This window comes from Oreochromis aureus, linkage group 20 (assembly GCF_013358895.1).
Source record: "Oreochromis aureus strain Israel breed Guangdong linkage group 20, ZZ_aureus, whole genome shotgun sequence".
Lineage (NCBI taxonomy): Eukaryota > Metazoa > Chordata > Actinopteri > Cichliformes > Cichlidae > Oreochromis > Oreochromis aureus.
Window position 1 is genome coordinate 9,481,377 of NC_052961.1, and position 25,843 is coordinate 9,507,219.

Genomic DNA, 25,843 nt, shown 5'->3' on the forward strand with positions numbered 1-25,843 from the left:
CTGGGATTCTCCCTGTCTGTCTTAACAACGGCGCGACCTTAATTGGAAGTATAGCTTAATGTCTGCGCTCAGGAGAATAATAAGAGCTGTGCATCTCATTAGGCAGATGTTCCAGGTCTCATATTGCTCATATAAAGAGAGAAAGGACATGCAAATGAAAACACATTGTAGTGGTATCAGTTAAGTGAAGACTTTAGTTGAAAATGCCTGTTTTGACTGAAACAACAATGCAGTTTTATTTTATGCTTATTAATGACTGCATTTTACAGCATATCCACTGTTTTGTTATGGAGCTTCATTTTTTTATAGCAGTTTCTCAAACTTTTAGCCAAAAGTGCTAACTGTGCAATATGATTCAGTAGCTGTACTCTACCAAAGTCTTCACATACTATAGGTTTTTTATCTAATAGAAGCAGACTGGGGATTCCCTGAGCAATTGTTAACCGAGAGGGCAGGAGAATACGATAAAACAGCGTTAGAACAGCCAGGAGATACACAGCCTTCGACATCAATCTCCTAGCTCTGGCCTGCACAGAAAGTTCAAACATCGCTTACAAGTTGTCCCTGCAGGTGTAACTGGTTTTAATTTTGAACATGTTAGGATACTGCAGCCAAGCAGATCTATTAAAGATGAGACCTTGGCAGGAGTTTTGTGCTGGCAGGCCCTGAGTGTGAAAACATCTAATGTTTTAGAAAGTGGTAAAAAATGTGTCTCAAAACTAAAATTTTGATGCAGTTGGACCCATAAAGAAACACACACGGAAATGAGTTTTTCCAGACATTTTAACTCCAGTTATGTAAGTACATTGTCAGTTTTCAGCACTTTAATAGACACAGTATAGGGGGGGGGCTTTAAATCAGACATTGAAGAGAGGTAAGGGCACATGTGTGGGGGAGAGAAAGTGCTAAGGTATTAAAGGCTGATGTCAAGGAAAGTATGGCACAGAACTGGGGCATCTGGTGTCATGCAGGGAGCACGGAAGAGCAGCAATCTGTTGACCAGTGCACCCCATATGCCCTTCTTCCGCTGCCCTCCTCTTGACGGCTTGGAGGAAAGTGATCAGGACCAGCGAGGTTTTGAGGGCCAAGTCAAAGGGGTGAACAGAAATAATGAAGCCTGAGTTTTATGGCTGCTTTGTGACTGAACTTTCACACTCCAGCAGGCGTGTGGCTCCAGCAGTGCCAGCAACTCATTATGAGGGAGCAGGGCACAGCCTGGGAATGACACACAATTGTGTTTAATTGTGACTGATACTGATGCAGGCTCATTCTATCAGTTCCCCCTGATTGGATTTGGAGGGTACACGAGGACTAGAATCTAAAGTTTGAAATTTTTTTCTCTTGGTAATTGCTTGTTGTTTGTTGCTCATCATATTATCTTCTCCTTCCTTTTATTGCCTTTTTAACAACTTCATCCAGTGCTATTGTTTAAATCCCGACACACAAAGCAGCTCTTTGGAGGTGAAGTATGAGAAAGCTTTTTTTTTCTGTAAATGCACACAAGAACAACACATTTCTCAACAACTCTTTAACCCATCCCCCTTTGTTTTAGCTGTACCACATGGCCCATCAGTCATGTAACAGGTGAAATGAAGCAGAGATAAAAAAAAATTACGGCATGGCTAAAATTGGTGCAGCAATTAAAGACATATCTCTCATTTGCAGCAATTTTGTGCAGTTCTCATATGGAAAATTGGTGTAATTCAGTGAGAGCCCTACGACGCCGAAGGCTGGTCTTAGCCCCCTGAGACTCACTGTGCTGATATGCCTGTCGGGGAGAAATTTCTGTGAGACTGTGGAAATGAAGCAGCACTAATGTCCTCCTCCTCAGCTGTTCTTGCATTCATCACAGTGTTTGTGTGTTTGTGTACTCTTCAACATAAGGACCTGGGCAGTACAGATGGTCCTCCAAGGAACTGGAAGGGCATAGGGATCGCCATGGTGGTGATCTTGGCTGTTATGTCTCTGGTCATTCTCTCTGTCATCCTCCTCACACCTGGTAAGAATGTGGACAAAGAAAAAGGTTAAAATATTGTAAAGATGTTGGGGAAAGTATACGTATCATAGCAGAGAGGAGATGTTTTAAGGAGCACTGAAGAACTTCTAATGCAATGCTGATTGCATACACTCCTCATAAGTCTATAGTAGGACAGGGAATATATGAGGCCAGCAGCCAGGCAGCTTAGCTTAGTTGCATAAAGACTGGAAACAGAGGGAACCAGCTCCCTTCTTTCCAGAAGTAACAGCATCCTCCTACCAGCACCTCTAAAGCTCACTAATTAACGCTGTCTCTCCTGTTTGTTTAATCCTGACAAAAAAACACAGTGTAAATACAACCGTTTATGGGATTTTAATCTAGGTGACAATTTCCTGGCCCTGAGCAGTTGCCAGGCAACCAAGGATGAATCCAGGAAGCTACTCCTCCCTGCCACACTAGAGAGATCATAAAAACCTGCAAAAGTGACTTCTTGGGTTCACATTTTAGATTCAGTAAAGATTAAACAAACGGGATATATTCTGTTAATTAGAGCTGCTGGTAGATTGTTATTGTCGGGCCAGGTTAGCGGTTCCCCCAAGGCTGCTCAGTGAATATAAATTCAGATCCAAGGAGTCCAAAAAAAGGAAAAAGGCGTTGTTGTAAATTGCATTTTAGTAGTGGTAGGTATTTAACAAAGTGGAAAATGTTTAATGGGAAATCATAAAATGAGTTGACTCAAATACCAAAATATCCCTTAAAGCACTGTGCTATGATTTAAAAGTCAGACTTTGTGATCGAGTGTGTGAACTAATAATAGATTAGTTCACACACTCGAATACTGAATTCAATGACTGAGTGAGGGGGTTTCTTTGGGCTACTGACAGTCCTGAGTGGACAGTTCTGGAGTCTCCTGAAACTCTTAATGTTCTTCTTCAAGAGAGGAGAATTATTATTAAGTTTAAATAGCAACATGGCTCCATAACTGAGACTTATGTGGTAATGAGACATCTGCCCTGTGCTCATAATATGGTAATGACGCGTACAAATATTAAATGCACCAATGCTCCTGTAGCTGTACTGTGCTTGACGCCATACTGAGTCCCTTTAAAGAACTGAGATGTCTGTTTTACTACTGATAATTTTAGGCAAGCTCGCAGTGGTATTTTTTCCCCCCATCCTTACATTATAAGAAACATTCCACTGAGTGTTGCAAACTAATAACAGTAACTTTGAGAATGCAAAGTATGAATCCAAGATGAAGCAGGAATGTAGGCCAAGTTGCAAAAAGCCTCAGACTTTGCATTTCTGTAAACAAAGGAGAGTATTCGATGTGCTAGTTATCACTGTCTCTTTGCTTTTAAAGATGAGTCTCACTTGTTACTTCGTTCCCATCTCACGATGGAGGACCTCGAGAGTGAAGAGTTTAAGATTCATAACCCCTGTGTGGCATGGCTGAATGGTAAGGAGGATCCATATTCTGACTCAAAAACCCCTCTTCATTGATAAAGTCCTCATAACAGTTTGACACCTCTTTAATGAGGTCATCTACTGGTGCCACTGGTTTGCAGCAGCAGCCACTGGTTCTTTTCTTTCACTCTAATAACACAAGACCTTCTTCCGTGAACTCAATCTTTTTTAGAAAACGAAGTTGCTCTTCGCACCAGAGAGGGACATGTCCTGTCGTTCAGCCTCACCAGCAACTTAACCACAACTCTGCTGGACAACAGCTCCCTGGTGAGTAACAGGAACACTAAACTTTTAGAGAACAGATTTCAGTATACACAACTGATCATATACACAGAGACCTGGGCACACTGACGGCCCAATAGAAAGATTACGAGGAGTATGCTGTGTTTCCCACTGCTCCACATCCCACACTTCAGACAAAAAAAGATTTGGAAGAGTGACAGTATCGTCTAATTTCCCCCCCCCAATCTGGCTGCTCTGTGAGCCCTCAATACGAGCCTTCAAAGAGAATTTCCCAAGCAGGGGCATCATTTTGAACGCCGCCTCTGCACGACACTGACAGACTTATGTGGGTCATTGCCGAGGAGCTTAAAGCAGGGCTGTGTTGTCAGGTTGAGAAGTCACTCCTCAGTTTTGTGATAGAGCGTTTTTTCATCTTTGCTGCTGTTTCCAATTCCAGAAAAAGATTTTTTTTTTTGGGTATGGAGAAGTATACAGGATTTCCTTAAATAAATGAATCGCTGAGACAGATCCACCTAAATATAGTGTCTATCCTTAAGATAAAAAAATCACATTAAATCAGTAAAACTTTATCTCCAAGAGTTTCACACCTGTATAAGAGACAATGAAGAACGAGTGAATGAAGATTTTAATGAAAGCAAAAACATGGGAAGCAAAAGCTAGATCACCACAAGCCTTAAACATATGTCACATGTTCTCATGACACAAAACTGGCTTGTAAGAGGGATTTTTAATTAAGTCATGAATTATGGAGGAAGTCAGTAATCTGAAGCAAGAATTAGTGTGACATGGAGTTTTAGCTAGAAAATGTCCTCGAGAATTTTAAACTAAACTATAATCATCCCACAGCTACTTGGTTTAAACTAGAATATAAAACATTAAAAATGTCAAAATGTGAAGGAGAACAGTAGATTGATCTTTGAAGCTATGTAGCTTTTTTATAGCTCTGAAGAACTAACAGTAGTTTTGGTTATTTGTGTGTTTTTGTGTCTGTCTTGCTACGCACTGAATAAAAAGGACTGAAGAAATCTTTACTTCAGTGAATACCACAATAGTGAAAAGAAGACTGATATTCTGTTGGCAGTAATTTATATTTGATGGTCTTTGGCTTTGTTATGGGACCCACATGGATACATGAAAGGCTGGAGACCCCATACACAACAGAGCAAACAAAAAATTACAGGATATATGACAGTTATTAAGTTTAATGTGTGTGTGGCTCAGTTTATTCAATGTCAATTGGAAATACACATAATTTCCACGTTATTTACATCATATTCTTTTCTCTGCAACTTTATGTAGCATTTGCAAAATGTGCAGAATTCACAAAATTATAAATGCATCATCAGCATCATAATAATGGGCAGGTTATCTTTCCAGTAAAGCAGCTATAGAAAGTACAAGACAGACATGATTCTTGAGAAAAACTCGACATCAGAGAATAACAGTCACAGCCTTTATTTGAAATGATAGAAGGCAGTTAAAAGTGGAATTACCATACTAAATATTCTAAAACATTTTGCAATGACAAAGAAGATTTTCTAATAAAGCGTTGTTGTCTTTTTTTCTGTAGGACCTGACCACTACTCAGTTCCAAGTGTCTGCAGACAAGAGGTTTGTCCTCTTGGCGTATAACATTCGACCGGTAAGTTGTCTTTGAATGACAAGTGGGCTCAGACTTCCCCAGAAAGAATCATCAATCTTATCCAGAAATTATCCAGGGTCATGAATTATCCACTAGTATCAAAGACAAGCTGTTATGACTCACAGACCACCATATGTCTGACAGGCTACTAGTGACAAGCAAAACAATTGCGACATGCATCCTGATCAGAGCCTCAATGAAAAAACGAGAAGAAGAGCAAGAACAGAAGGAGTGTGAGGAGAAAAGAGCGTGTGAGTGAGCTCATTTATGCAACTGCAGCAATCTTCAGCTCCATAACACCACTTGCTCGATGACTGGGATAACATATGAGGGGTTGAATATTTAAACTGGCTGATGGCACGACGTGCAGGGAGTTGAGGAAAGCTTTGAATGTGATTGCCGTGAAGAGTTTAGCACACAAGTGCAAATGGGGGAAGGGGAGATCAAGGAGATGAAGAGGTGAAGTTGGAGCTGCAGTAATGAAATCACCTCTGCCTGTTCGGGGGGGGAATATTAATGAGAATCTGACGAGAATCTCGATTGCAGGTGGTTTCAGATCAGCGCTGGGGTGGACAAAACACAGATCTTTTGCTCACTTTACTTTTAACGCCGCGTAGCTCGGTGTCTCCACCCCCCACCAGCCACCTCGCTCCCTAAATGCCCTCATGGTTAATAAATAGGTGAGTCTTTCTTCAAAAGGAAGGCAAGTTGTGTAATGTGCAAGTAATCGATGAGGCAAGAAAACAGAATTAGGAGGAAATGAAGGTCCTCAGCACATTTCCCTACATTTTTATTAACAATCTTGAAACAGATTTTTATGTTTTCTCAGTCTCCTCTTTATTCAACCTCACAGCCTTTTCCATTTCTCTGGGTTTCCTTTAGAGACCTGCTTTTGCTCTAATCACTGCATATCATATTTTCTCTGTGTGGGGGGAACGAATGAGCCTGTTGCTGTGTTACAGCATCATCACAAACACAGTGCATCCATTCTAACTAAATTATTGAGCGGTTAGTGGGGATTCAATCAGCTTTCACACATTTCTTTAGAGAACGGGCTCAGATCCGTGCCCAGTTTGTGGGTTGCTTTGGTTGATCGTACTCTATGTCATTAGCATACTTCCTTTGATATCAGCAGGAAATGTCCTGTCTAATCTGTATGCTCAGAGTGTGCGCACACTCGAGGAAATCAGAGACAATGGGGATGGCACCTGGAATCGTTTGTTTATTTAGAAATGAATTTCTGTGTTAGCATGGCTGGCATATAGTCAGTGTGCGCGGGGGCTATTCCTCCTCCATGCTCCTCTTTTCTGTGGCTGCCTCCTTCTTTCTCCTGCTTCATCTTCAACACTCTCACTCACTTTTTCTGTCTATCTCTGGGGGGATTTGTGCTGACTGAAGCAGTTTGCGCCAGGCAGCGGCTTTGCCGTTCAGAAGAAGAGCAGAGAGTGGTAGAGAATGAGAGGAAAAAACACAGAAAGCAGTGGGGAAAGACAGTAACGATGGAGGAGTTTGCAAATGGGATATGCATCGCTTGCCCTTAGATACAATGCCCAGTTGAAATTAGTCAGAAAGAAAACCCAAAAATGTCAGAGATACTAGAAGGAGACAGCTGTAGTATAGAGAGAAATATATGCGCAGGCTATGTGTAAAGTTAAAAGGCTTCTTTGGATTTTGTACTACCTCTAGAGGCTTTAGGGGAGAGTTGTGCCCCATGAGTGAAACTAAATGGATTTTGATAAGAGAGTATGTGCATAAGTCAGTGAGGGAATTTTGCCACGCATAGGAACAAGAGAAAGCAGATTTCCTACAGGAAAATATCTTTTCTTAAAGCTTATTTGAATTAAAGAGGTTTGCTTTCAGAGTTTCTTTTCTGTGTGTGTGAGAGCAGAAAGGCAAAAAAGAGAGGACGTACATATTTTCAAATGAGTGATGTTGAAATAGTTCAGCGGCGGTGGAGGTTTCCAGGATTGATGAGCGGAGGCAAATGAACCGGTGCCTGCCAAGACAGTGTAGTTTCGGGACAAATAAAAAGCAAAGGGAGTTGTGTCTGCACTCTGCAGCAAACCCTGATGGGTGCTTGTATCAAAGGCAGTGCATTGTGGGGCTGCTAAGTAATGGATGTGAGGCAGGAACAATGTTGAGAAGGAAGGATGCTATTATCTCCGCATTGTGAGTTTTACATTGTACAAAAGCTTCTAATAACTGTGCTCCTGCAAAGGGTGCTGTAATCTCTATACACAGTCTTTGTCACATTATCCAGCAATATCTTCTGAGAATGTAATCATGTGTTGTGCCCATACCCCCCTATTTGGCAGCATGGAGGGGGTGGGTAGTAAAAGGGAGGCTGACAGGCAGCGCGATCTGGAGGATTTATGATATGTTACTGGCAGCCACATTAGAATTCACTCTGCCTCTTTATGACAGATGCTCTCACTCTCTCTTTCTATTTATCACACAAACACAAACACACAATAACACAGAATCTGCCAGTGATGTTAAATCACAAGCAGAATCTTTTGGTTTCTAAACAAATCATAAATAGCTGATTTAGTATGGTGCTGACGGCAGTGCTGCCCCCTTTGGTCTCGAAGACTGATACCCCCCTTTAACGTCCTGTCGCGGCTTCTTTCGCTCTATCTCCTTCCCTCACTTTCCCTTTTGTGTCCACCACTTCATGTTATCCTCTTCCTTTTCTTGCTCCTGTTTTGTGTTGTGAACAGCTCTTTTTCTGCTCCACCTAATGCATAGCCCCTCATGCGCAGCCGTTATGCTACAATCAGATTTCGATTTCATTTAGATAGCCTTAAAATTTATTTCCACTCCTTTATCCCTGCAGCTTTAGTGCTGTGTCACTCCATTCATGCATTTTCTAACAACAGACAGCACTGAAGAAGGGGGAAAAAAATCCAATTTCACCACTAAGTGTGTTGTATAGAGGATGTGACATTTAATTTCTTTAGGGATTGGTTTTCCAGGTGGCTGGGGCCCTTAGTGGCCAGTGGGCAAATGCTGCTTCCAACTCTTTGCGTAAAAAAGAGGTGTGCAAATCAATATTTTGCCTTGAATTCATTAGCTATTGCTTTGATCAGTTGCGGTTAAGAGACACACTTACATGCACAAATTCATTCGCACACGTGTTAATTTAATTATTCAGAGCTTCTGATGCGTTTCTAAGGTTTGCGACACAGCTGCCAGCCACTATAGAGCTCAGTGTGAAGGATATTAACTTTAATGATGCTGTTTAATAGGTGTCTGTCTTCGTTTTTTGTGCTTTTCTTTCACATTCCATGTCTTTGGTGTTGTCTCTTTTGCTCAGTCTTAAAGGTCTGACTTTCTCTTATTCACTTGAGATCTCAGTTATGATGTAATATGGATGAAATTGCTGCCAGTAGTTTAATGACTCCTGCAAATTAAGTCCATATCACTAAGACGTAAAGATGTGATTGGCTCAATAAAAAGTAGGGGAGTGTTAAAATACCATCTACTAAAAATTATCACATATGCAAATACTTACAGCACAAGGCAATTTTCCACTTCCATTCTAGGTTAGGTGAAAGAATAATATTAAATATAACTATTATCAGTGAAATATTTATAGGCTCAATAAAACTCTACCTTTGTAATTTCGTAGAATAAAATTATGCTGCTCCTTTTTGCCAGGTAATAAGCCACTCGACTCAGTCTTTGCAGTGATTTCAGAAGCACTTAGATAATGCAAACACAGCTCCTTGTTGCTTATTCCTTAACTGTATTTGTTTGTCATAATATTTGTCTCATTTGCATTTAACCTTAATTGTACATGCACAGGTGCATGTGTGAGCACTAAAATATGTGTTTTCATCTATTTGCGGCACACCTTTGTGCATGATATCCTCTACCTTTTTCAGGTGTTCTCTCAGTCCTTCACTGCCTCCTATGCTATCTACAGTGTGGCTAATGGGTAGGTGGAATCATCACTGCTAATGCATGGGCTGCACTGGGCATGAGCGTTACCAATGCAAGCAGACCTGCAGATTGAAAAAGAAACTTTCCCCAAAGCGTGTTTCATTTGAATCAGTATTTCATGTTTCTGTCAGACGTCCATTCATTTGTCAGTGTTCTTTCCAGGCTCTATAAGGTTTGTATTGTACTTCAGATTTCACTGCCTGAGAATCATATTCAGCATTATCTCTCAGAAAAAAAACTCTTTGGTAGCTGTGGGTGATCCCTTGAAATTATAAGGAGTTATTCTGAAAAGGATTTCTGGAGGACCTGCAATATTGCCCGAGTATGCCTTGGAGAAAAATGTTTGCCTGTCCTAAGGAAATAAAAAAAACAATGTGGCTAGAAATATAGAAAAAGAAATGTTGCACTCTTGCATGAATCAGCCCCGTTCTCTGTTTCGTTTTCCCTCTCTGCATCTTGCCCTTTTGTTCTCACAGTGCAGTAGCTCCCTCAAGGGCAGGGCTTGGATGGACCTTGGATGGCTTCAAAGAGGAGAGTGTTCCCTAATGGAGGGCTTATGTTTGAGTTTTTGTGTGTGTTTCAGGGATCTGCTGGAGCTCAGCCCTCCAGAGGGGCAGAAGGCAGCACTACAGTATGCTTCCTGGGGACCTCAAGGGAACCAGCTGGTAAGTGAGGGCCTTACTCATGTGTTGTCATCTGCATCAATTAAAACTGTCAGTAGGATGGAAGCATTTATCACCCTTTAAATTCCATAATTATGCTGAATGCATCTTCCATTTGACATAATTTTATTCATCATAACGTCAAAGGTACAATATCTTATACAATGAACTCCACCTGAAGTGGCTGTCGCACTGTAATGGGGTTTTGGGCTCATAATACATATATAATTCATCTACCTGACCTGCAGTGTAATTGGCTTTTGCTGCTATGTCAGTGCTCATCTGCAGCTTATTAACTGGCAAGTGAAGCTGTATTGGCTCCCACCCGTGTATGTGCTAGCCAATGATTCATTCATTCTTGGAGGGTGTCCGCTTCTCGAATCATGGAGCCAGCAATGAAGTCTGCAACCTTGCTGTCTTTGATAATGGATTGGCGGTGCTTTCTGTCTGTGCTGCTCTTGCCAGGCCTTTGTGTTTGACGGAGATATCTACTACAAACCGAGTGTGACCAGCGAACCCCTGCGTCTTACATCCACTGACCAGGAGCAATATGTGGTGAACGGCCTCTCTGACTGGACTTATGAAGGTAAAATGTTGTCCACCTGCTGACTCTCCACGGCAGCAGTCATGAAAAGCAGATTCATACTTTTACTTTGATATTACAATAGTTCTTTCTTCCAAAACAGAGGAGGTCCTGCTACAATATGCCGCCCACTGGTGGTCTGTGGATGGTGCCCGGCTTGCATACCTCAGCATCAACAACTCTGTTACACCTGTGATGGAAATACCTCATTTCTTAGGTGGTCTCTACCCCTCCAATGTGCTCTTCCCTTACCCCAAGGTGAAAACGGCTAAGCACTTTGCAGTCACCAAGTGTAGACAGTTTAGAAAAATGCCACTGTTTCATCATTTGAAGTTCAGTTTGCAAGACTATAAAATAAACTATAAAGGGAAAAACAAAGGGTTCTTTCTGAAGCAGCTGTGCCTCAGTCTGAACCAAAATAGTGGTCTCTTGCTGTTAGCATGACTAAAAAGATTTGCTTTTAAAAAGAGCATCCACTTCACATTTTTTAAGTTTATTTGATCTGGGTTATTTCCTTCATGTGGATGTCTTCGTAGGCTGGCTCAAGTATCCCATCAGTCAGTCTGTTTGTGGTGAATCTGTACGGTCCAGCTCACACTCTGGAAATGATGCCTCCGGACTCCCTCAGAGCCAGGTAGTACACCTTTGTAAATGTTGAAACAGAATAAGCCTTAAAGGATTCAAAGCACACCTGAAATTACTACACGTGTCCAAAGTTTTCTTGCTTGTTTTTCTTTTTCTTTCTATTTCTTTGCACCACTTTCTAATACTTTCGTCGTGTATCCTTTTATTTCTTCTTCAGAGACAACTACATATCCATGGTGACTTGGATCAGCAGCACCCGGCTCGCAGTTCGTTGGCTGAATCGTGCCCAGAACCAATCTGTGCTCTGTGTTTGTGAGGCTACCACAGGGGCATGCTCAGAGGTGAGCGGTCATCACTTGTTCCACATTAGTAATCTGAGCACCTTCTGCTGCAATATACAGCTGTAATAGAATTTTTGCTTCATTTACACAGTGTTGGGAGTTAAGATTGATTTCCTTAAGCTCTCAAATCTCCACTGACTGGATTAATATTTAAGGTCATTTGCTGCATGAGAAGAATTTTCAGTGATGTACTGCAGTATTTTGGTCCTGCTGCTCTTCTATAAATCCTCACAGATCTCACTTCAATATTCCAAAATATTATATTAAAGGGGACCTATTTTAATTTTTCCTTCTTGTCATGTATACAGTACTGTGCAAAAATCTTGAGCCAGGCCTCATTTTGCTTCCAAGGCACCAGACTTGCTTGTAACTTTTTGAAGCGGTCTTGAGCAACAGTTCTCCAGGTTTTCAAAGTGAACGTTTTTCTTTACACACTGGCTGCTTTTTCCCTCATTTTCCATTCGATCCTGTTTGTACCAGACCGTTTTCAGAAGAATCTCTGTTTGTTTGTTAAGACAAGTAACACAGACCGAGGAATCATTCGAGCATAGAAGTGGCATCTAATTCAAGGGGTGAACCACTGCTGTGTCTACACATAGCAGACAACTTAGCAAATAAACAAATTTACTTGAATCTCTGGCGACTTTCCTACTAGCAGCCTGTCTCGAGAAGCACAATTTGTTCTCATTTCCCACATACAGAAGATGAACAGAAAGTCATGTACTTAGGAAATTGTGGGAAAAAATCCAACAAACTCCTGACACAGGACTTAAGAGATCTATCTGACCCTTCAGTCCATCCATCTACTGTTCACCGAAGCTTCATCAGAAATGGTCTCAGTGGAAGGGTGGCTGCCAAGAGTTTTTCTTAAGGAAAGGAAACAGAAAAAGGGAAAAGGTCTGAGGTTTGTCAAATTACAACCAGTGGATTCTATTTCGACAATTTTGGTTCAAATCATCATCACTATAGTATGATAGTTATAGAAGAAATGGACAGAAAATCAGTGGTAACTGGTTATATGGACTCACTCCTGAGGCGTAACATAATGACGATTTGTCACATCCCGCGGCGTTCCTGAGAAACGCAAAAGGTGACCGTCCGCGTTGTTAGGCTACGTGCCGGGTTATGGATGCAATGCAGTAGAATGACGCTCCCGCGGTAATACACGTTCCAGCCATGTATTCCAGCCCTAACCCTAGCCTTATCCCTAACCATAACCTTATTCCTAACCTTAAACAGCACTTTAATGATGTTAGATAGTGTTTTCCAAAGCGATTTAAGTAAAACAAACGTACATGTGTAGATTCATTCCAAACGGTTCTCATGATTCCTCATTTTTCCGATCTAGGGACGTGTTGGGTGGCCGGAAGCGTAATATATCACCTAGCGTAAAATGTTACGCTTTGGGAGTGAGAACATGTTGTGGACTGATGAAGACAAATTCAAAATGTTTGGTTTGTATTGTCATCAGTATGTATAGAAGGGTTAAGTTGAGAGATCAAACAATGACTGCCTGCAGCTGTAAAACACAGTGAAGGCTCTGTCCTGGTTTTGGGCCACACTTCAGCCAGGGGTGTTGGAGATCTTATCGAAACTGAATTATGAACACAGAAAAGTACAGATTTTGATCCACCATTCAATACCAGAACAAATTATGTTTTTGGCATATATACTGTATTTCTATTTATGTTTGCATGTTTCAGTAAATTGTGGCATCTATTTCCCATTTTCCCAGAAAAATATGAGGAATTGAGGGGTGGCTCAAGACTTTTGCATAGCCCTGAAGCCAAATCCTGACGTACTAGAGTGCTCTGAATGCTTGTTTTTTTGTGTGTGTGTGAGCACAAAAGCCCCGCCCATACGGTTCAGAACCTGTGTTTGTGAGGGGCAACCAATCAAAAAAAAGCTGGCTTAAAGGAAGAGGAAAGGGAGTCAGTCAGACAGTGTGTTATCAGAGGTTGCTCCAAAGCAGTCTGTACTGGAGTCCAATAATAAAAACACATTAACAGAATTGACTAATCCTGAAGCCTAAAGAAAAAAACAGTAAACATTAGAGAAAAGTTGAAAGAATATAATCCATATTTGTTCAGTGTTTATTGCCCTCTCCTCTACTATTATTTATCTCTAATACACTGAGAGCCTCGGGTAACTCTATTCAATTAAAAAGTCTAAAGAATAAAAGCCGAACCCTAACCCACAACAATTTATATTTTTATGCTGTTATTTTAATTTGCTTTAGTTCACTTTTATTGGTATAAAGCACTTTATAGCTCATATAACTATGTTTTTCTCCCTTATCTGAAATTTAAATTTCACAGAAACACAAGATGGTCATGGACATAATGCAAAACCAGCGACAGGTATGTTATTCTTTTGTCCCATGAAATCTGTTCATGCCTCTTCTGTCTTTCTTTTGACTGTGTGCTTTTCTGTGGCAGGATGTGCCACTGTTTTCAGCAGACGGCTTTGTTTTCTATACCATCCTGCCAGCAAAACAAGGTGCTCGTGGAGAGTTTCACCACATCGCTGGTCTTGCGGCCCAGGTCAGTTTTGGGAGGTTTTTAAAATAAGCTTTTGTTAACATTTCAGCAATTGGGGGGAGGTCATGTGATTGCTAATCTCTGCATCATAGAAGCTAAGCTGTGTTTTTCTCACTGTCTCCTCCATTTCTTTCAGAGGCAAAGCTATTTGATTGCATTTATTTTCCTCCTAATTATGCAAACAATTGAGTCTTTATCCCCGGAGTCATTGTACAGATTAATATTTTGTTGGTCCCTCGCTGTTTTTATCTTTGCAGTTTATTTCCATTTTACAGCTCATTCATCTCGAGCAGGGTAATTAAGCATGTTTAATGATGCTTTATAAGAAACATAAACTATGCAGGAGAAAATGATCTTTTCAAATTTAACACCTTTGTAGTTTTTTGGGCTCATATTCTGAGGTTTCTCTCCTATATCTCTTTAACTTTAGTCCCCCAAAAAGCTTAGTAATTAAGTAAGTACTCTGCCTGCACCTCACTCCGTGTCAGTTTCCTCGACTGAACTTCATGACCCTTTCTTCGTGTTTGTTGTCATCTTCTGGCGCATTCTTGCTGTATCCTTCTGCCTATTTTTAGTCAGCGAAGGTGTCTGCTTCTTCATCTCTGTGTCTCTGTCTGACGCAGCCTGCCATCCCCTCTGTCCCCCCTCGCTTCTTGACATCAGGGAGCTGGGACGTCACCGTGCTCTGCGCCCTAGACGAGAAGGCTGGAAAAATGTATGTGTGAGCCACAGTGTGTGGTGCTGGGGCGAATAAGGCTTTATCAGTGCTCAGCTTCTTACCATGAACACACAAGTGACAGCGGGTATAGTAGAGTCGAACGCTGGCCATAATTATGCTCTGTGAGCTGAGAATAAGTTCTAGATGTGTCAATCTCTGGGGAGCAGGCTCTTTTATCGGGCCAAACACACGTGATTGTAATTAAAAATAACTAAAAAGCCATTTTAACATGTAGGATTGATCTCGGTTAAATACCCCAAAAACAGCTTTAACTCTGACTTTGGAAGGCATTGCATTGAATCTGAAGAGCATAAAGGATTACTTAGACTGGACCAGAGCAGATTATTGCTTAAATCTGTCTTTATCCTGCTGGGGCCAGAAACCCCACATGAACCGACTGACTGAGGTGTGAGCATGGCAGACAAGCAAAGAAAGTCAGTTATTTTCAGTCTCAAAGCCCCCAGGTAGCTGCTTTCTGCCTGAAGACAAGTAGTTCTGACTTACAGTGTTCTACTTACATTTGACAGAAGTGTACAATCCTATGATTACATTTATACAGGAGAGGATAGTAAGCATGAGGAATACTGTACTGCGAGGAAAATCATCATTTCTAATTCTGCCTTATAAAATAAATATGGGTGATTTTTTTTATTACATGCTGGAGTATGTAAATAGCTATAAATAGATTTTTGTCATGAATTATTGATATCTGGAATAATTAGGATGAAGTAGGGCCTCTCAGATGTTATCTGCAGTGCTAGGACTATACTGTGAGTAACGTGCTATGACTTTGATTTGTTTTTGTCCTCCTCAGCTATTTCCTGAGCACAGAGGAATCCAGACAGAGCAGACACCTATACAGGTAATGTTTGATCCGACATTGTAATTATGGCTTGTAATGGATTATGATATGTAATGGTTTGAATAGGGGTAAAGGTACAGGGACCCAAAGGGTAGGCAGACCTTGATACGGAGCCTCTGTTTAAAGTGATGTTTGAAACCAATGAGACAAAAACAAGCCACAGAATGGCGACACAGGATTCAAACGACCTGAAATGACACATAACTGTCTAAAAAGAGTTATAAAGTGAAAACAAAAATGCAAAATCGGTTCAATGAAAGATTAAAAACCACTCCAAAAACAAAGAGTAGTTCTCAGCTCAGCTACAAAGATGCAAACCGACTAATTAGAGATGTACTCCAAAACCAACTAAAATATCGCAGCTTCACTTCTGGTTGTTTTGAATAACCTGCTTTTAACAGTGTTTGTCTCATGCCTTGTGGTGACCTTGGCTACTATAAATCCTTTGCATAAAAATCTTTTCATTTAATGAAAATAAAGTTATCAGTTGTCAGAATCATTTTCTTCTCTGACTTTAAGAAGGTGGTTCCCTCATTCATTTCACACTGGCTGTATAATTCTTTATGTACGTGGCAGCTAGTCTTTGCAGTCACCTAAAAAAATCCATATTTAATTAAGACATATTAACTATATTCACCTCTCTGCATTCCCTCACAGGTGCTCTTAGTATTGATTTAAAGATTTTATTGCCTGTTTTTAAAATCACTGTATGAATTAGCACCTCCTAACCTCTCTGATCTTTTAACTCCCATGAGACCTTTGTGTAACACGGGCGACACTAAAGCAGTCGCGCCAAAATGCCACGCTAAAATGAAAGATTCTTTAAAATACAAGGGGGAGCAAGCAAGTCAGATACCCAGGGCACAGAGATGCAGCAGGTCTCATCAGAAACAGTTTATTTCTAGGCCAGGGATCACAAATAAAAACACCCTTAAAAACATACATGGGAAAAATGTTATTGACAGCTAAAACTAGTAAAAATACAATTTTCTACATTTACTAAAATTCCCTGATGTCATGTCCCACAACCATGGATGCATTATGGGTCCACCAGCGGGCCAGAAACTCCTTTGCATGAGTTGGTTCCATGCTAGCCCTGTATTAGGCCGACGGGGAGGAGCCTCCTATTCCCCTCTTGTCCGCTCACTGGGCCGCCCACATCCCAGCCCGGCTTCCATTTCACACTGGAATCCTCCATGCAATGCCACCATGGATCCCCTCGTGTCAGCAACCTGCAAACACACAAATAGGGGCCAGAAAACACGTCCCGGAAGAGACCCTGGCTCATAGCCATGGCAACCCTTTCCCAGCTCAGCTGCACCCAGCATACGACAGTGGGAAAAGCGTTACTCACATATGCCGGCAGAGGTACACCTCTGTCCGGCGGTCGATAACAGGCAGCGTCTCCCACTGTCGCCCTTCACACTGTCCAACTGGGCCGTCATGTCACGCTGGCCATCTAGCATTCCTTTTCCACTCTGGGCCTCCTTCCTTCAGTGCTCTGCTAGCCCTGCTTTTAAAAGGTCTTTACACAGCTGATAGGCCACCTCTGGATACACCCATGCCTCAGCAGGTGGTCCCCATCAGCTAATTTGTCCCATGTGTAGCCAGTCCACAGTGGATTAAAACCATGTCATGTAAAACACTAAAAACCATGCAACAGAAACAGAATAAAACCATGCAAATAACACGACACTCATAAATAAACACTAAAAATCAGAATAAAACGATATACAAGATAAATACAAATTTCCACTGTGTGACATTTGTTTTACGTTTTTCTTATTATTTATCGCTGTTGCTCTTTCAGCGTATTGGTCAAGTTCTGTTGTTTTTAAAAGTGCTTAAAAAGAAGTACCTGACTCTTGGCCAAAGACCTGTTTTTCTATGTCTAGGTCCAGAATGTTAATTCAGGATATCAAAAATACAGCTAAAAATACACAAAAAATATAAAAGCTACTTTACAGTACTTTATATTTCTATGGCAAGTCATGTTATTGTGGAAACCTTTAAGATTAAACGTTGCATTAGGAGAAATGCAGTTATTGATACATAAAATGAAACTACAATTAGGAGTCTCACTTAAGTGTTAAAATTGCTTGTCATAGACACTGACCTGATGCAGATTTTGTGCAACATTGTGACAGTAGTCAGGGTAATTAGATATTTAGCTTATTAACATTACTTGTTCTAACATATAATTAGACCTATAGTCTGCTGCTCTGGTAGCAGCTCTGTGAGGCTGTTCTTATTTGCTAACATTTGCTAATTAGAAGATAACACAAAGTGCAGCTGAGGCTGGTGGAAATGTCATTAATGCTCTGGGAACTTGGCCATAAACCGTAACAGACTTAATTTTTTATTTTTGCCTCAGGATGTTGCTAAATGAGAAATTAGAAGATGACCAAAGTAATTTTAATTTATCTCAAATGCAACATAAATGTCTAAGCCAACTTTATGACAATCCAGGCAATAGCTGTCGAGATATTTTACTTAAAACCAAAGAAAGTGGTGAGATGTTTAGGGGAAATGTTAGCAGGATATCACGTGGGAGTCATTAATGTTTCTATAAAATGATCAAATAAAGCTAAGAAAGGGTAGCTGCACATTTTTGCATCGACTGTATATGAGCCACACCAGCTGCTTGGGCCAGAGTCATTTAAGACAGATGATCTCACCTATGGTAAACCACTTGTCTGTTCCCTCATCAGCCTCCTAGCTTTCATATCTTTTTTATGAGCTTATATACCTTCGGGCTTTGGGAGATGCTTCACCATTATAGAGAAGGGAACATGGCTTGCTTAAACTTTGTCTATGATTAATACTGTATGAAATTTGTAAGCACTGTGGTGGAAAGGCATTTAGAGACTCAACACCGCCTAACAGAGCAATCTGTATAACGACTTTTATGTCTAACCTTATTGAACCCCATTTGTTTCTGAAAAGTCAACTCTGTGAACAGTCTGTCTCTTGACATTGATATTTTCCTTTATATTGCCCCAGTCATTTGTCCCACTCCTGGAGCAAATCAAACTGCTTTAGACTTTCCTGTTCTTTTGAAGTGTGATCAATAATCTCTTCTCTTTTTTTCAAAGTGTGGACTTAGATGGAGTCTTTCAGCGCCAGTGCATTACCTGTAACCTCATAGATGGATGCCGTTTCTATAAAGCCGTTTTCAGCCCCAATCAAACCCACTTTACGCTCTACTGTTTGGGTAAATCACCCACGCACGTGCATATTTATACACGTACAGGCTTGCATTGCTCAAACAGTTGGTTTTATAATGTCAATTCGAAAAATCCACAGGCCCGGGAATCCCTAAAGTGACGGTTCACAGTACAAAGGAACCCTCCAGTGAGTGTTAGATCTTCTTGTCTCAGTAATGGTAAAGTAATACACACATATACACACACACACCGGCTGTCTGCAGTTTCCCCAGACAGCCTACAGAGAGCAATACATTCAAGCAGACGCCCAAGTGTAAATCCATTACTGTCATGCTTGTGAACAGTGCCCCCTGCCTGTGGCTCTGAGTTAGAGCCATTTATGTGAAGATGATATAGAACCAGGTGGCATGCTGCGCCTGTCTTGATGGGGGGAAAAAATATTAAGACAGTATTTTTTTTATTTATTTTTTTGTCTTTTAATCTCCACAGGGTATGTCGTCTTGGAAGATAACAGCCGTCTGTCTAAAGCTCTGGAGGACAAACGACTCCCTGAGACTCTGTTCAGGACACTCTCAGCAGATAACCATGGTACCACAAAGACACCGCTGCACTTATTTGTTAAACTCTGTTCGAAGAGGTATGCTTCTTAAGCAAACAGTTAATATCAGTAGAAACAATGGAGCACTGGCAGAACAAGAATCTCAGCCTGGAAGGGACAACTGTAGTTAAGTATTAACCAAAGCAGTAATTTATTGTATTTGGTCGTCGGGTAATTACTGTGAGTGATAGTAAAAATTCCTTTGATTGGGATGTAATTAGTAACTCCAAAACAAATCTGCAGACACATGTGTTTCTTCAAGCCCCATTTCCTTTGTGTAGATCTCCACCTGAAACTATCTCTACCTCAGGGGTATGAGGCCAACCTGCACCCTCTCCTCATCATTGTGTAAGTATCATTAAACAAGCTTGATAAATGACAGCTGCCATTTGTTTTGCAACCTGTGATCCCTAATCTTTTCATCGCTCGTCCAAGACTAACAGATTTCACCACACTTGCTGATCCTGTTCCTCTTGTTGTTCAGAGATGGAGTTCCTGGCAGTCAGTCTGTAACGGAGGAGTTTGCCCTCGACTGGCCTCAGGTCTTCTCCAGCATGCACAATGTGGCCTTGGCCCGGGTGGATGGCAGGAGCGGGGTTGGCCGTGGACAGAAGACCACTCCTGTGGATCCACGCAAACTTGGCTCAATGAGAGTCAAAGATTATCTGGCAGTTATAGAGTCAGTCCAGTTATTCTAAAACAGAAACATTTGTAGATTAAATCTAAAAAATAAATCTTGGTAATTGAAAAACTATAGGTCTTTTATGTTGTTTCCGCAGGTTGTTAATGCAGCTGCCTTATATAGACGATCGCCGGATGGCCCTCTATGGAAAGGTTATGGCACTTTTAATTTTAGACATTTATTTCCTTTGGATGAAACTCATCGCAGATATAATTGATGTTAACACGTTTCATTTTCTCAATACAGGCATTTGGCGGTTATTTAACTCTCAAGATGTTGGCAGCAACAGATAAGCTCTTTCAGTGCTCAGCTGCTGTGGCACCAATAACTGACTTCAAGCTTTACAGTGAGCAGAGATCTTGTCATTAACTATTCATGTAACCGGGCTACTAAAATTGTGTCACAGCTCAGAGGCTGCTAATTTATCAGAGTAAAAATTATTCTACTGTTTGAAGGTGCTGCATTCTCTGAGAGGTACCTAGGACTTCCTGCAAAGGAGGAACATGCTTACTTGGTGAGAAGCTAGTCTAGAACTGAGACATTCAGGTGTCTCATTGTGTTTTGATAGGTTAAGAGATAACTTGAAGTTGATTGCAAGTTAATCACTAATAACTAAACCATTTTACCAAGTTGTTAATAACAATTTATGGTCATTTTGGAGACTTTAGTTTGCAGAGCTGTTGAATTGTACTGTGTTCCCTCGCTGATTTATGAATGGTGCGAAATATTATAAATACATTGATGATAAAATTTTCCTGAACAACAAACCACAGCCTCATGGAAGATTTCAAAGTGGAATCACCACCCTTCAACTTTTTACCTTTTTACAACCTCCCCAGTACCCTTAATTATGAGTTTTGACATTTCAGTATATGATATGTATCAATAAAGACATGATCTGATGACCATTAGATTAGTTTTTACAGTTTTTTTTTTCAAGGATAGCCGTCAAGACCACCCTCACTTACTTCTCATATAGACACAGTAATTTTGCTATGTAAGCAACCCTGAAATATGACAGAAACCCAGAAACCGATTGTTCGGTTCAGAAAAGAGCTTAGCTCGTTCAAGGGTTACTTCTAGTCTACTTTCAAGGGGTAGAGAGTTAAACCAATACTAAACATTGAAACTTTAGTCAAGGAGGGATTTACTGCAGAGCCAGTGTGATAGACTGCTATTATTTCAGGAGTACCCAATATCTCATCGCCTTTTGTAATCTTTTCAGACTGCCTCCATGCTGGAGGAGGTTAACAAGCTGAAAGATGAGAACTTCCTCATTCTGCATGGAACTGCAGACGGTGAGATCGTGTTCATTTTATGAAAAATGTGACAGCTACAGTGGCTTGCAAAAGTATTCAGCCCCCTTGAACTTTTCCACATTTTGTCACATTACAGCCACAAACATGAATCAACTTTATTGGAATTCCACGTGAAAGACCAATACAAAGTGGTGTACATGTGAGAAGTGGAACAAAAATCATACATGATTCCAAACACTTTTTACAAATAAATAACTGAAAAGCGGGGTGCGTAATTATTCAGCCCCTGAGTCAATACTTTGTAGAACCAGCCCTGAGTCAATACCAGCTTTGCACATCTAGAGAGAAACCACCATTTGCTGTAAAAATTACAACTGCCTCAGAGGTTGTTAGAGAATATGTCTCAACACCAGCAAAGAACACACCAGACATCTAGAGTTACTGAAATGGGCAGGCTTAGGCTACAAAAAGATTTCCCAAGCGTTGAACATCCCACGGAGCACTGTTCAAGCCATCATTCAGAAATGGAAGGAGTATGGCACAACTGTAAACCTACCAAGACAAGGCCGTCCACCTAAACTCACAGGCCGAACAAGGAGAGCGTTGATCAGAAATGCAGCCAAGAGGCCCATGGTGACTCTGGACGAGCTGCAGAGATCTACAGCTCAGGTGGGGGAATCTGTCCATAGGACAACTATTAGTTGTGCACTGCACAAAGTTGGCCGTTATGGAAGAGTGGCAAGAAGAAAGCCATTGTTAACAGAAAACCATAAGAAGTCCCGTTTGCAGTTTGCCACAAGCCATGTGGGGGACACAGCAAACATGTGGAAGAAGGTGCTCTGGTCAGATGAGACCAAAATGGAACTTTTTGGCCAAAATGCAAAACGCTAACACTGCACATCACTCTGAACACACCATCCCCACTGTCAAATATGATGGTGGCAGCATCAAGCTCTGGGGGTGCTTATCTTCAGCAGGGACAGGGAAGCTGGTCAGAGTTGATGGGAAGATGGATGGAGCCAAATACAGGGCAATCTTGGAAGAAAACCTCTTGCAGTCTGCAAAAGACTTGAGACTGGGGCGGAGGTTCACCTTCCAGCAGGACAACGACCCTAAACAGAAAGCCAGGGCAACAATGGAATGGTTTAAAACAAAACATATCCATGTGTTAGAATGGCCCAGTCAAAGTCCAGATCTAAATCCAATCCAGAATCTGTGGCAAGATCTGAAAACTGCTGTTCACAAACGCTGTCCATCTAATCTGACTGAGCTGGAGCTGTTTTGCAAAGAAGAATGGGCAAGGATTTCAGTCTCTAGATGTGCAAAGCTGGTAGAGACATACCCTAAAAGACTGGCAGCTGTAATTGCAGCAAAAGGTGGTTCTACAAAGTATTGACTCAGGGGGCTGAATAATTACGCACACCCCACTTTTCAGTTTTTTATTTGTAAAAAATGTTTGGAATCATGTATGATTTTTGTTCCACTTCTCACGTGTACACTTTGTATTGGTCTTTCACATGGAATTCCAATAAAACTGATTCATGTTTGTGGCTGTAATGTGACAAAATGTGGAAAAGTTCAAGGGGGCCGAATACTTTTGCAAGCCACTGTATATTTTGGGGGGTAAATTTTCCTTACATTATTTGTGTGTTTGTGCGTATTCATCCAAAGCAAGAGTACACTTCCAGCACAGCGCTGAGCTCCTGAGCCGTCTGGTAAAGGTGGAGGCCAACTACTCTCTGCAGCTGTACCCAGATGAAGGCCACATCCTAAGAGAGCCCCGCAGCATCAAACACTTCCAGCGGACAGTGGTGAACTACCTCCAGACCTGCTTGAAGCACAGGCCCCTCCTAGATCCCATAGAGGATGAAGAGGAGGAAGATGACTGAGCCCAGCGTTCCCCTTTCTTTCTTCTGAAGAGACACTCTAAGGATTGTATGCCATCTAATGCATTACCTTGGGTCATATTATCAGGCGCAAGAGCACAGGAGTGGGGACCAACCGCATCAGATCACCTCTTATAACTTCTGGAAACATTGATGTACTGTATAATGTGTTGCACAGTTTCTGCTGTTTTAATGTATGTTTGAGGCCCTATTTGTTTACAAAATTCACTTTAGGAGATGTGGACTATTAGACAGCTAATGATTCTGCCGAGAGTTTACAAAGATTTTAAAACATGCATGTCGTAATGGCTGCATGATGTGGACTAGTTTACATTGCATTTTGGGTGTTTTGCTGATTTTAAATCTTGCCTGCAAAGGCAAAATCTGCCAACAGCCGGGAATACATGGCACACTTTAAAGGAAACTCAGTGTAAGAGATGAAGCAGCCTTGCATGCTTAGTGATTTGCATAAAATGCCGTTAAAAGGCTTTAAAACAAATCAGCTGCTGGATCACCCCATCTGAACAAGTCCAGTCTTACAAAACCAAATATTTGGGACAGCTGTGATGCAAGATGTCTGCATCACAAAAGTTAAGATACAACACAAGCTGTCACCACTGGTCACTGACCTATGCATACTCTGCACAGTATTTGAGGTGTCACTGTAAAATCAGTTATTTCAAGTTCTTTTTTTATGTATTGTGTTCCCGGCTTAAATAAACTAAGATAAGGATAATTTTTAGCGTGCCAAATACATTTTGTGGACTTTATCTACTAGTTTTGTTTGCATTTTGTGATTATGAATGACTTTGCAGCTGAGAGTATTTATACTAAAAGCTCCAGTTTAAGAATGAAAACAACTGTAGGCCTGTGTACTGTATTTGGAAGTGCAGTACAGTTCTGTTTTGATACATTTTAACCATTTCTTGTGTATTCCACAGTTAAATTATTCCTTGGAACAAACTGTTGAGCGATTATGTTACAGTTCTCAGATGCTGGGCCTGACCATCAGTCTGTCAACCATGCATGCAGTTGGTATGAAAAGAATGCTATTGATTGTAGACAACCAACTATTCCTTTCTCCATAAATCCTTGAAAATAAAGTTTCCCATTTTACAGTGAAAATACATTTTGCTTTCTTTGCTAGTAATGCTATGAAGGGGATGAAGAGTGAAAGGGAGGTTGTTCCAGATTACACACATGTGGGGGGTATGAAAAAGACTAGGAGAGAGGGCAGTGGACCTTTTAACCAGATTGTTTAGCATCCTGTGGAGTATTTCTAATAGAGAATGTTAGGGAGTGAGAGGATCCTGGAGGAACTGAGAATAACTACTGGTATAGAGTTTAAAGAACAAGGGTAATGTAATGTATTGTAATGTATTAACTGCAGAGGGATAAAGCTGACGAGTTACACCATGAAGACATGGGAAAGCTAGATTTAGAAGAGAGGTGACTATTAGTGAGCAGCAGTATGGCTTCATGCAGAGAAAGAACACTACACATGACATGTTTGATCGCAGATTGTTGCTAGAGAAGAATAGAGGAGGTCAGAAGGAGTTGCACAGTGCTTTTGTGGATCTAAAGTATATGATAGACAGGAATTATGGTACTGCATCTGGTAGTCAGAAGTGGGAAAGAAGTATGTGAGGGTGGTGAAGAACACACATGAGGACAGCGAGACAGTGGTGAGGTGTGTAGCAGGAGTGATAGATAGGTTTAAGGTGGGGTTGGGGTGGGATTACCTCAAGGATTGGCTTTGAACCCCTTTTCGTTTGCAGTGGTGTTGGATAGGTTGACAGAGGAAGGAAGGATGAAGTGGGAAGGATGGAAGCAGGAAGGATGTTTGAATTATGATGTTCAAAGACGACACTGTGATCTGTCTTGAGAGTAGTGAGCAGGTGGAAGAGAGGGTGGAGAGGTGGAGGTATGCCCTGGAGAGAAGAATGAAAGTCAGTATAAACATGATAGTATAGGTGTGCATGAATGGGAGGGTAACAGATTGAAGTTTGAAGATGCAAAGAGCAGAGGAAGTGAAGCTGGAATAGTTTAAATAGCTTGGGTCAACAGCCCAGAACAACAGACTGTGCATCAGACGGGTGAAGTTGGAGATGAGTGTCGGGGATGATTTGTGACAGAAGGATAGCAGCAAGAGTAAACAGGACAGCTTTGGTAAAGTAGTTTGGAGACAAATTTGAGAGGGAAGGTTGAGATTAGTTTTTATACACCTGCATAGAAGGAATACTGGATACAGTGGATAAAGGATGTTGAAGATGGAGCTCCCAGGAAGGAGGAAATGAACAAGACCACAGAGTAGACTCATGGGTAAAAGGAGGACATAGCACAATGCTAGGGATAGGGTAGCTATAGGTAGATGTAGGAACCTTTAAAGGAGGCAGTCAAAACTACACTATGTTGCGGTTGTCCTTTTATCTGAATACCACTTATTAACATTGTGAAGACTTAAATGTTAAGTATATGTTATTGTAGCCTCACAAAAAAGCTCTTTAACTGCATCTGAACAAAAGGAAGGATTAAGAAGAAAAAATCCTTCGATTTGTCAGATTAAGCTGAATAATTGCGCGGTTTTATAATGTCAGTGTTTGTGAACAGAGCCTGATATTCAGCCCTTGTCATAGGTTGAAGGAGAATCTCTATCCAATGAAAATAACCTCAACGGTATGTAAA

General features: G+C 41.1%; 1 protein-coding gene across 1 annotated transcript; it reads left to right on the top strand.

Annotated features, from left to right (window-relative positions):
* The first annotated feature begins 965 nt into the window (after nt 1-965).
* On the top strand, nt 966-24,261 carry LOC116321959 (inactive dipeptidyl peptidase 10). Its single transcript, XM_039604305.1, has 24 exons — nt 966-1,097; nt 1,885-1,999; nt 3,342-3,437; nt 3,618-3,712; nt 5,266-5,330; nt 9,859-9,940; nt 10,403-10,523; nt 10,624-10,778; nt 11,057-11,154; nt 11,323-11,446; nt 13,765-13,806; nt 13,885-13,989; nt 14,610-14,701; nt 15,519-15,566; nt 18,662-18,780; nt 18,873-18,920; nt 19,223-19,321; nt 19,613-19,679; nt 19,816-20,010; nt 20,111-20,165; nt 20,260-20,359; nt 20,469-20,527; nt 21,239-21,311; nt 22,944-24,261. The coding sequence occupies exons 1-24, from the start codon at nt 966-968 to the stop codon at nt 23,159-23,161; spliced, it is 2,403 nt and encodes an 800-aa protein (XP_039460239.1). The 3' UTR covers nt 23,162-24,261.
* Nucleotides 24,262-25,843: the final 1,582 nt, after the last annotated feature.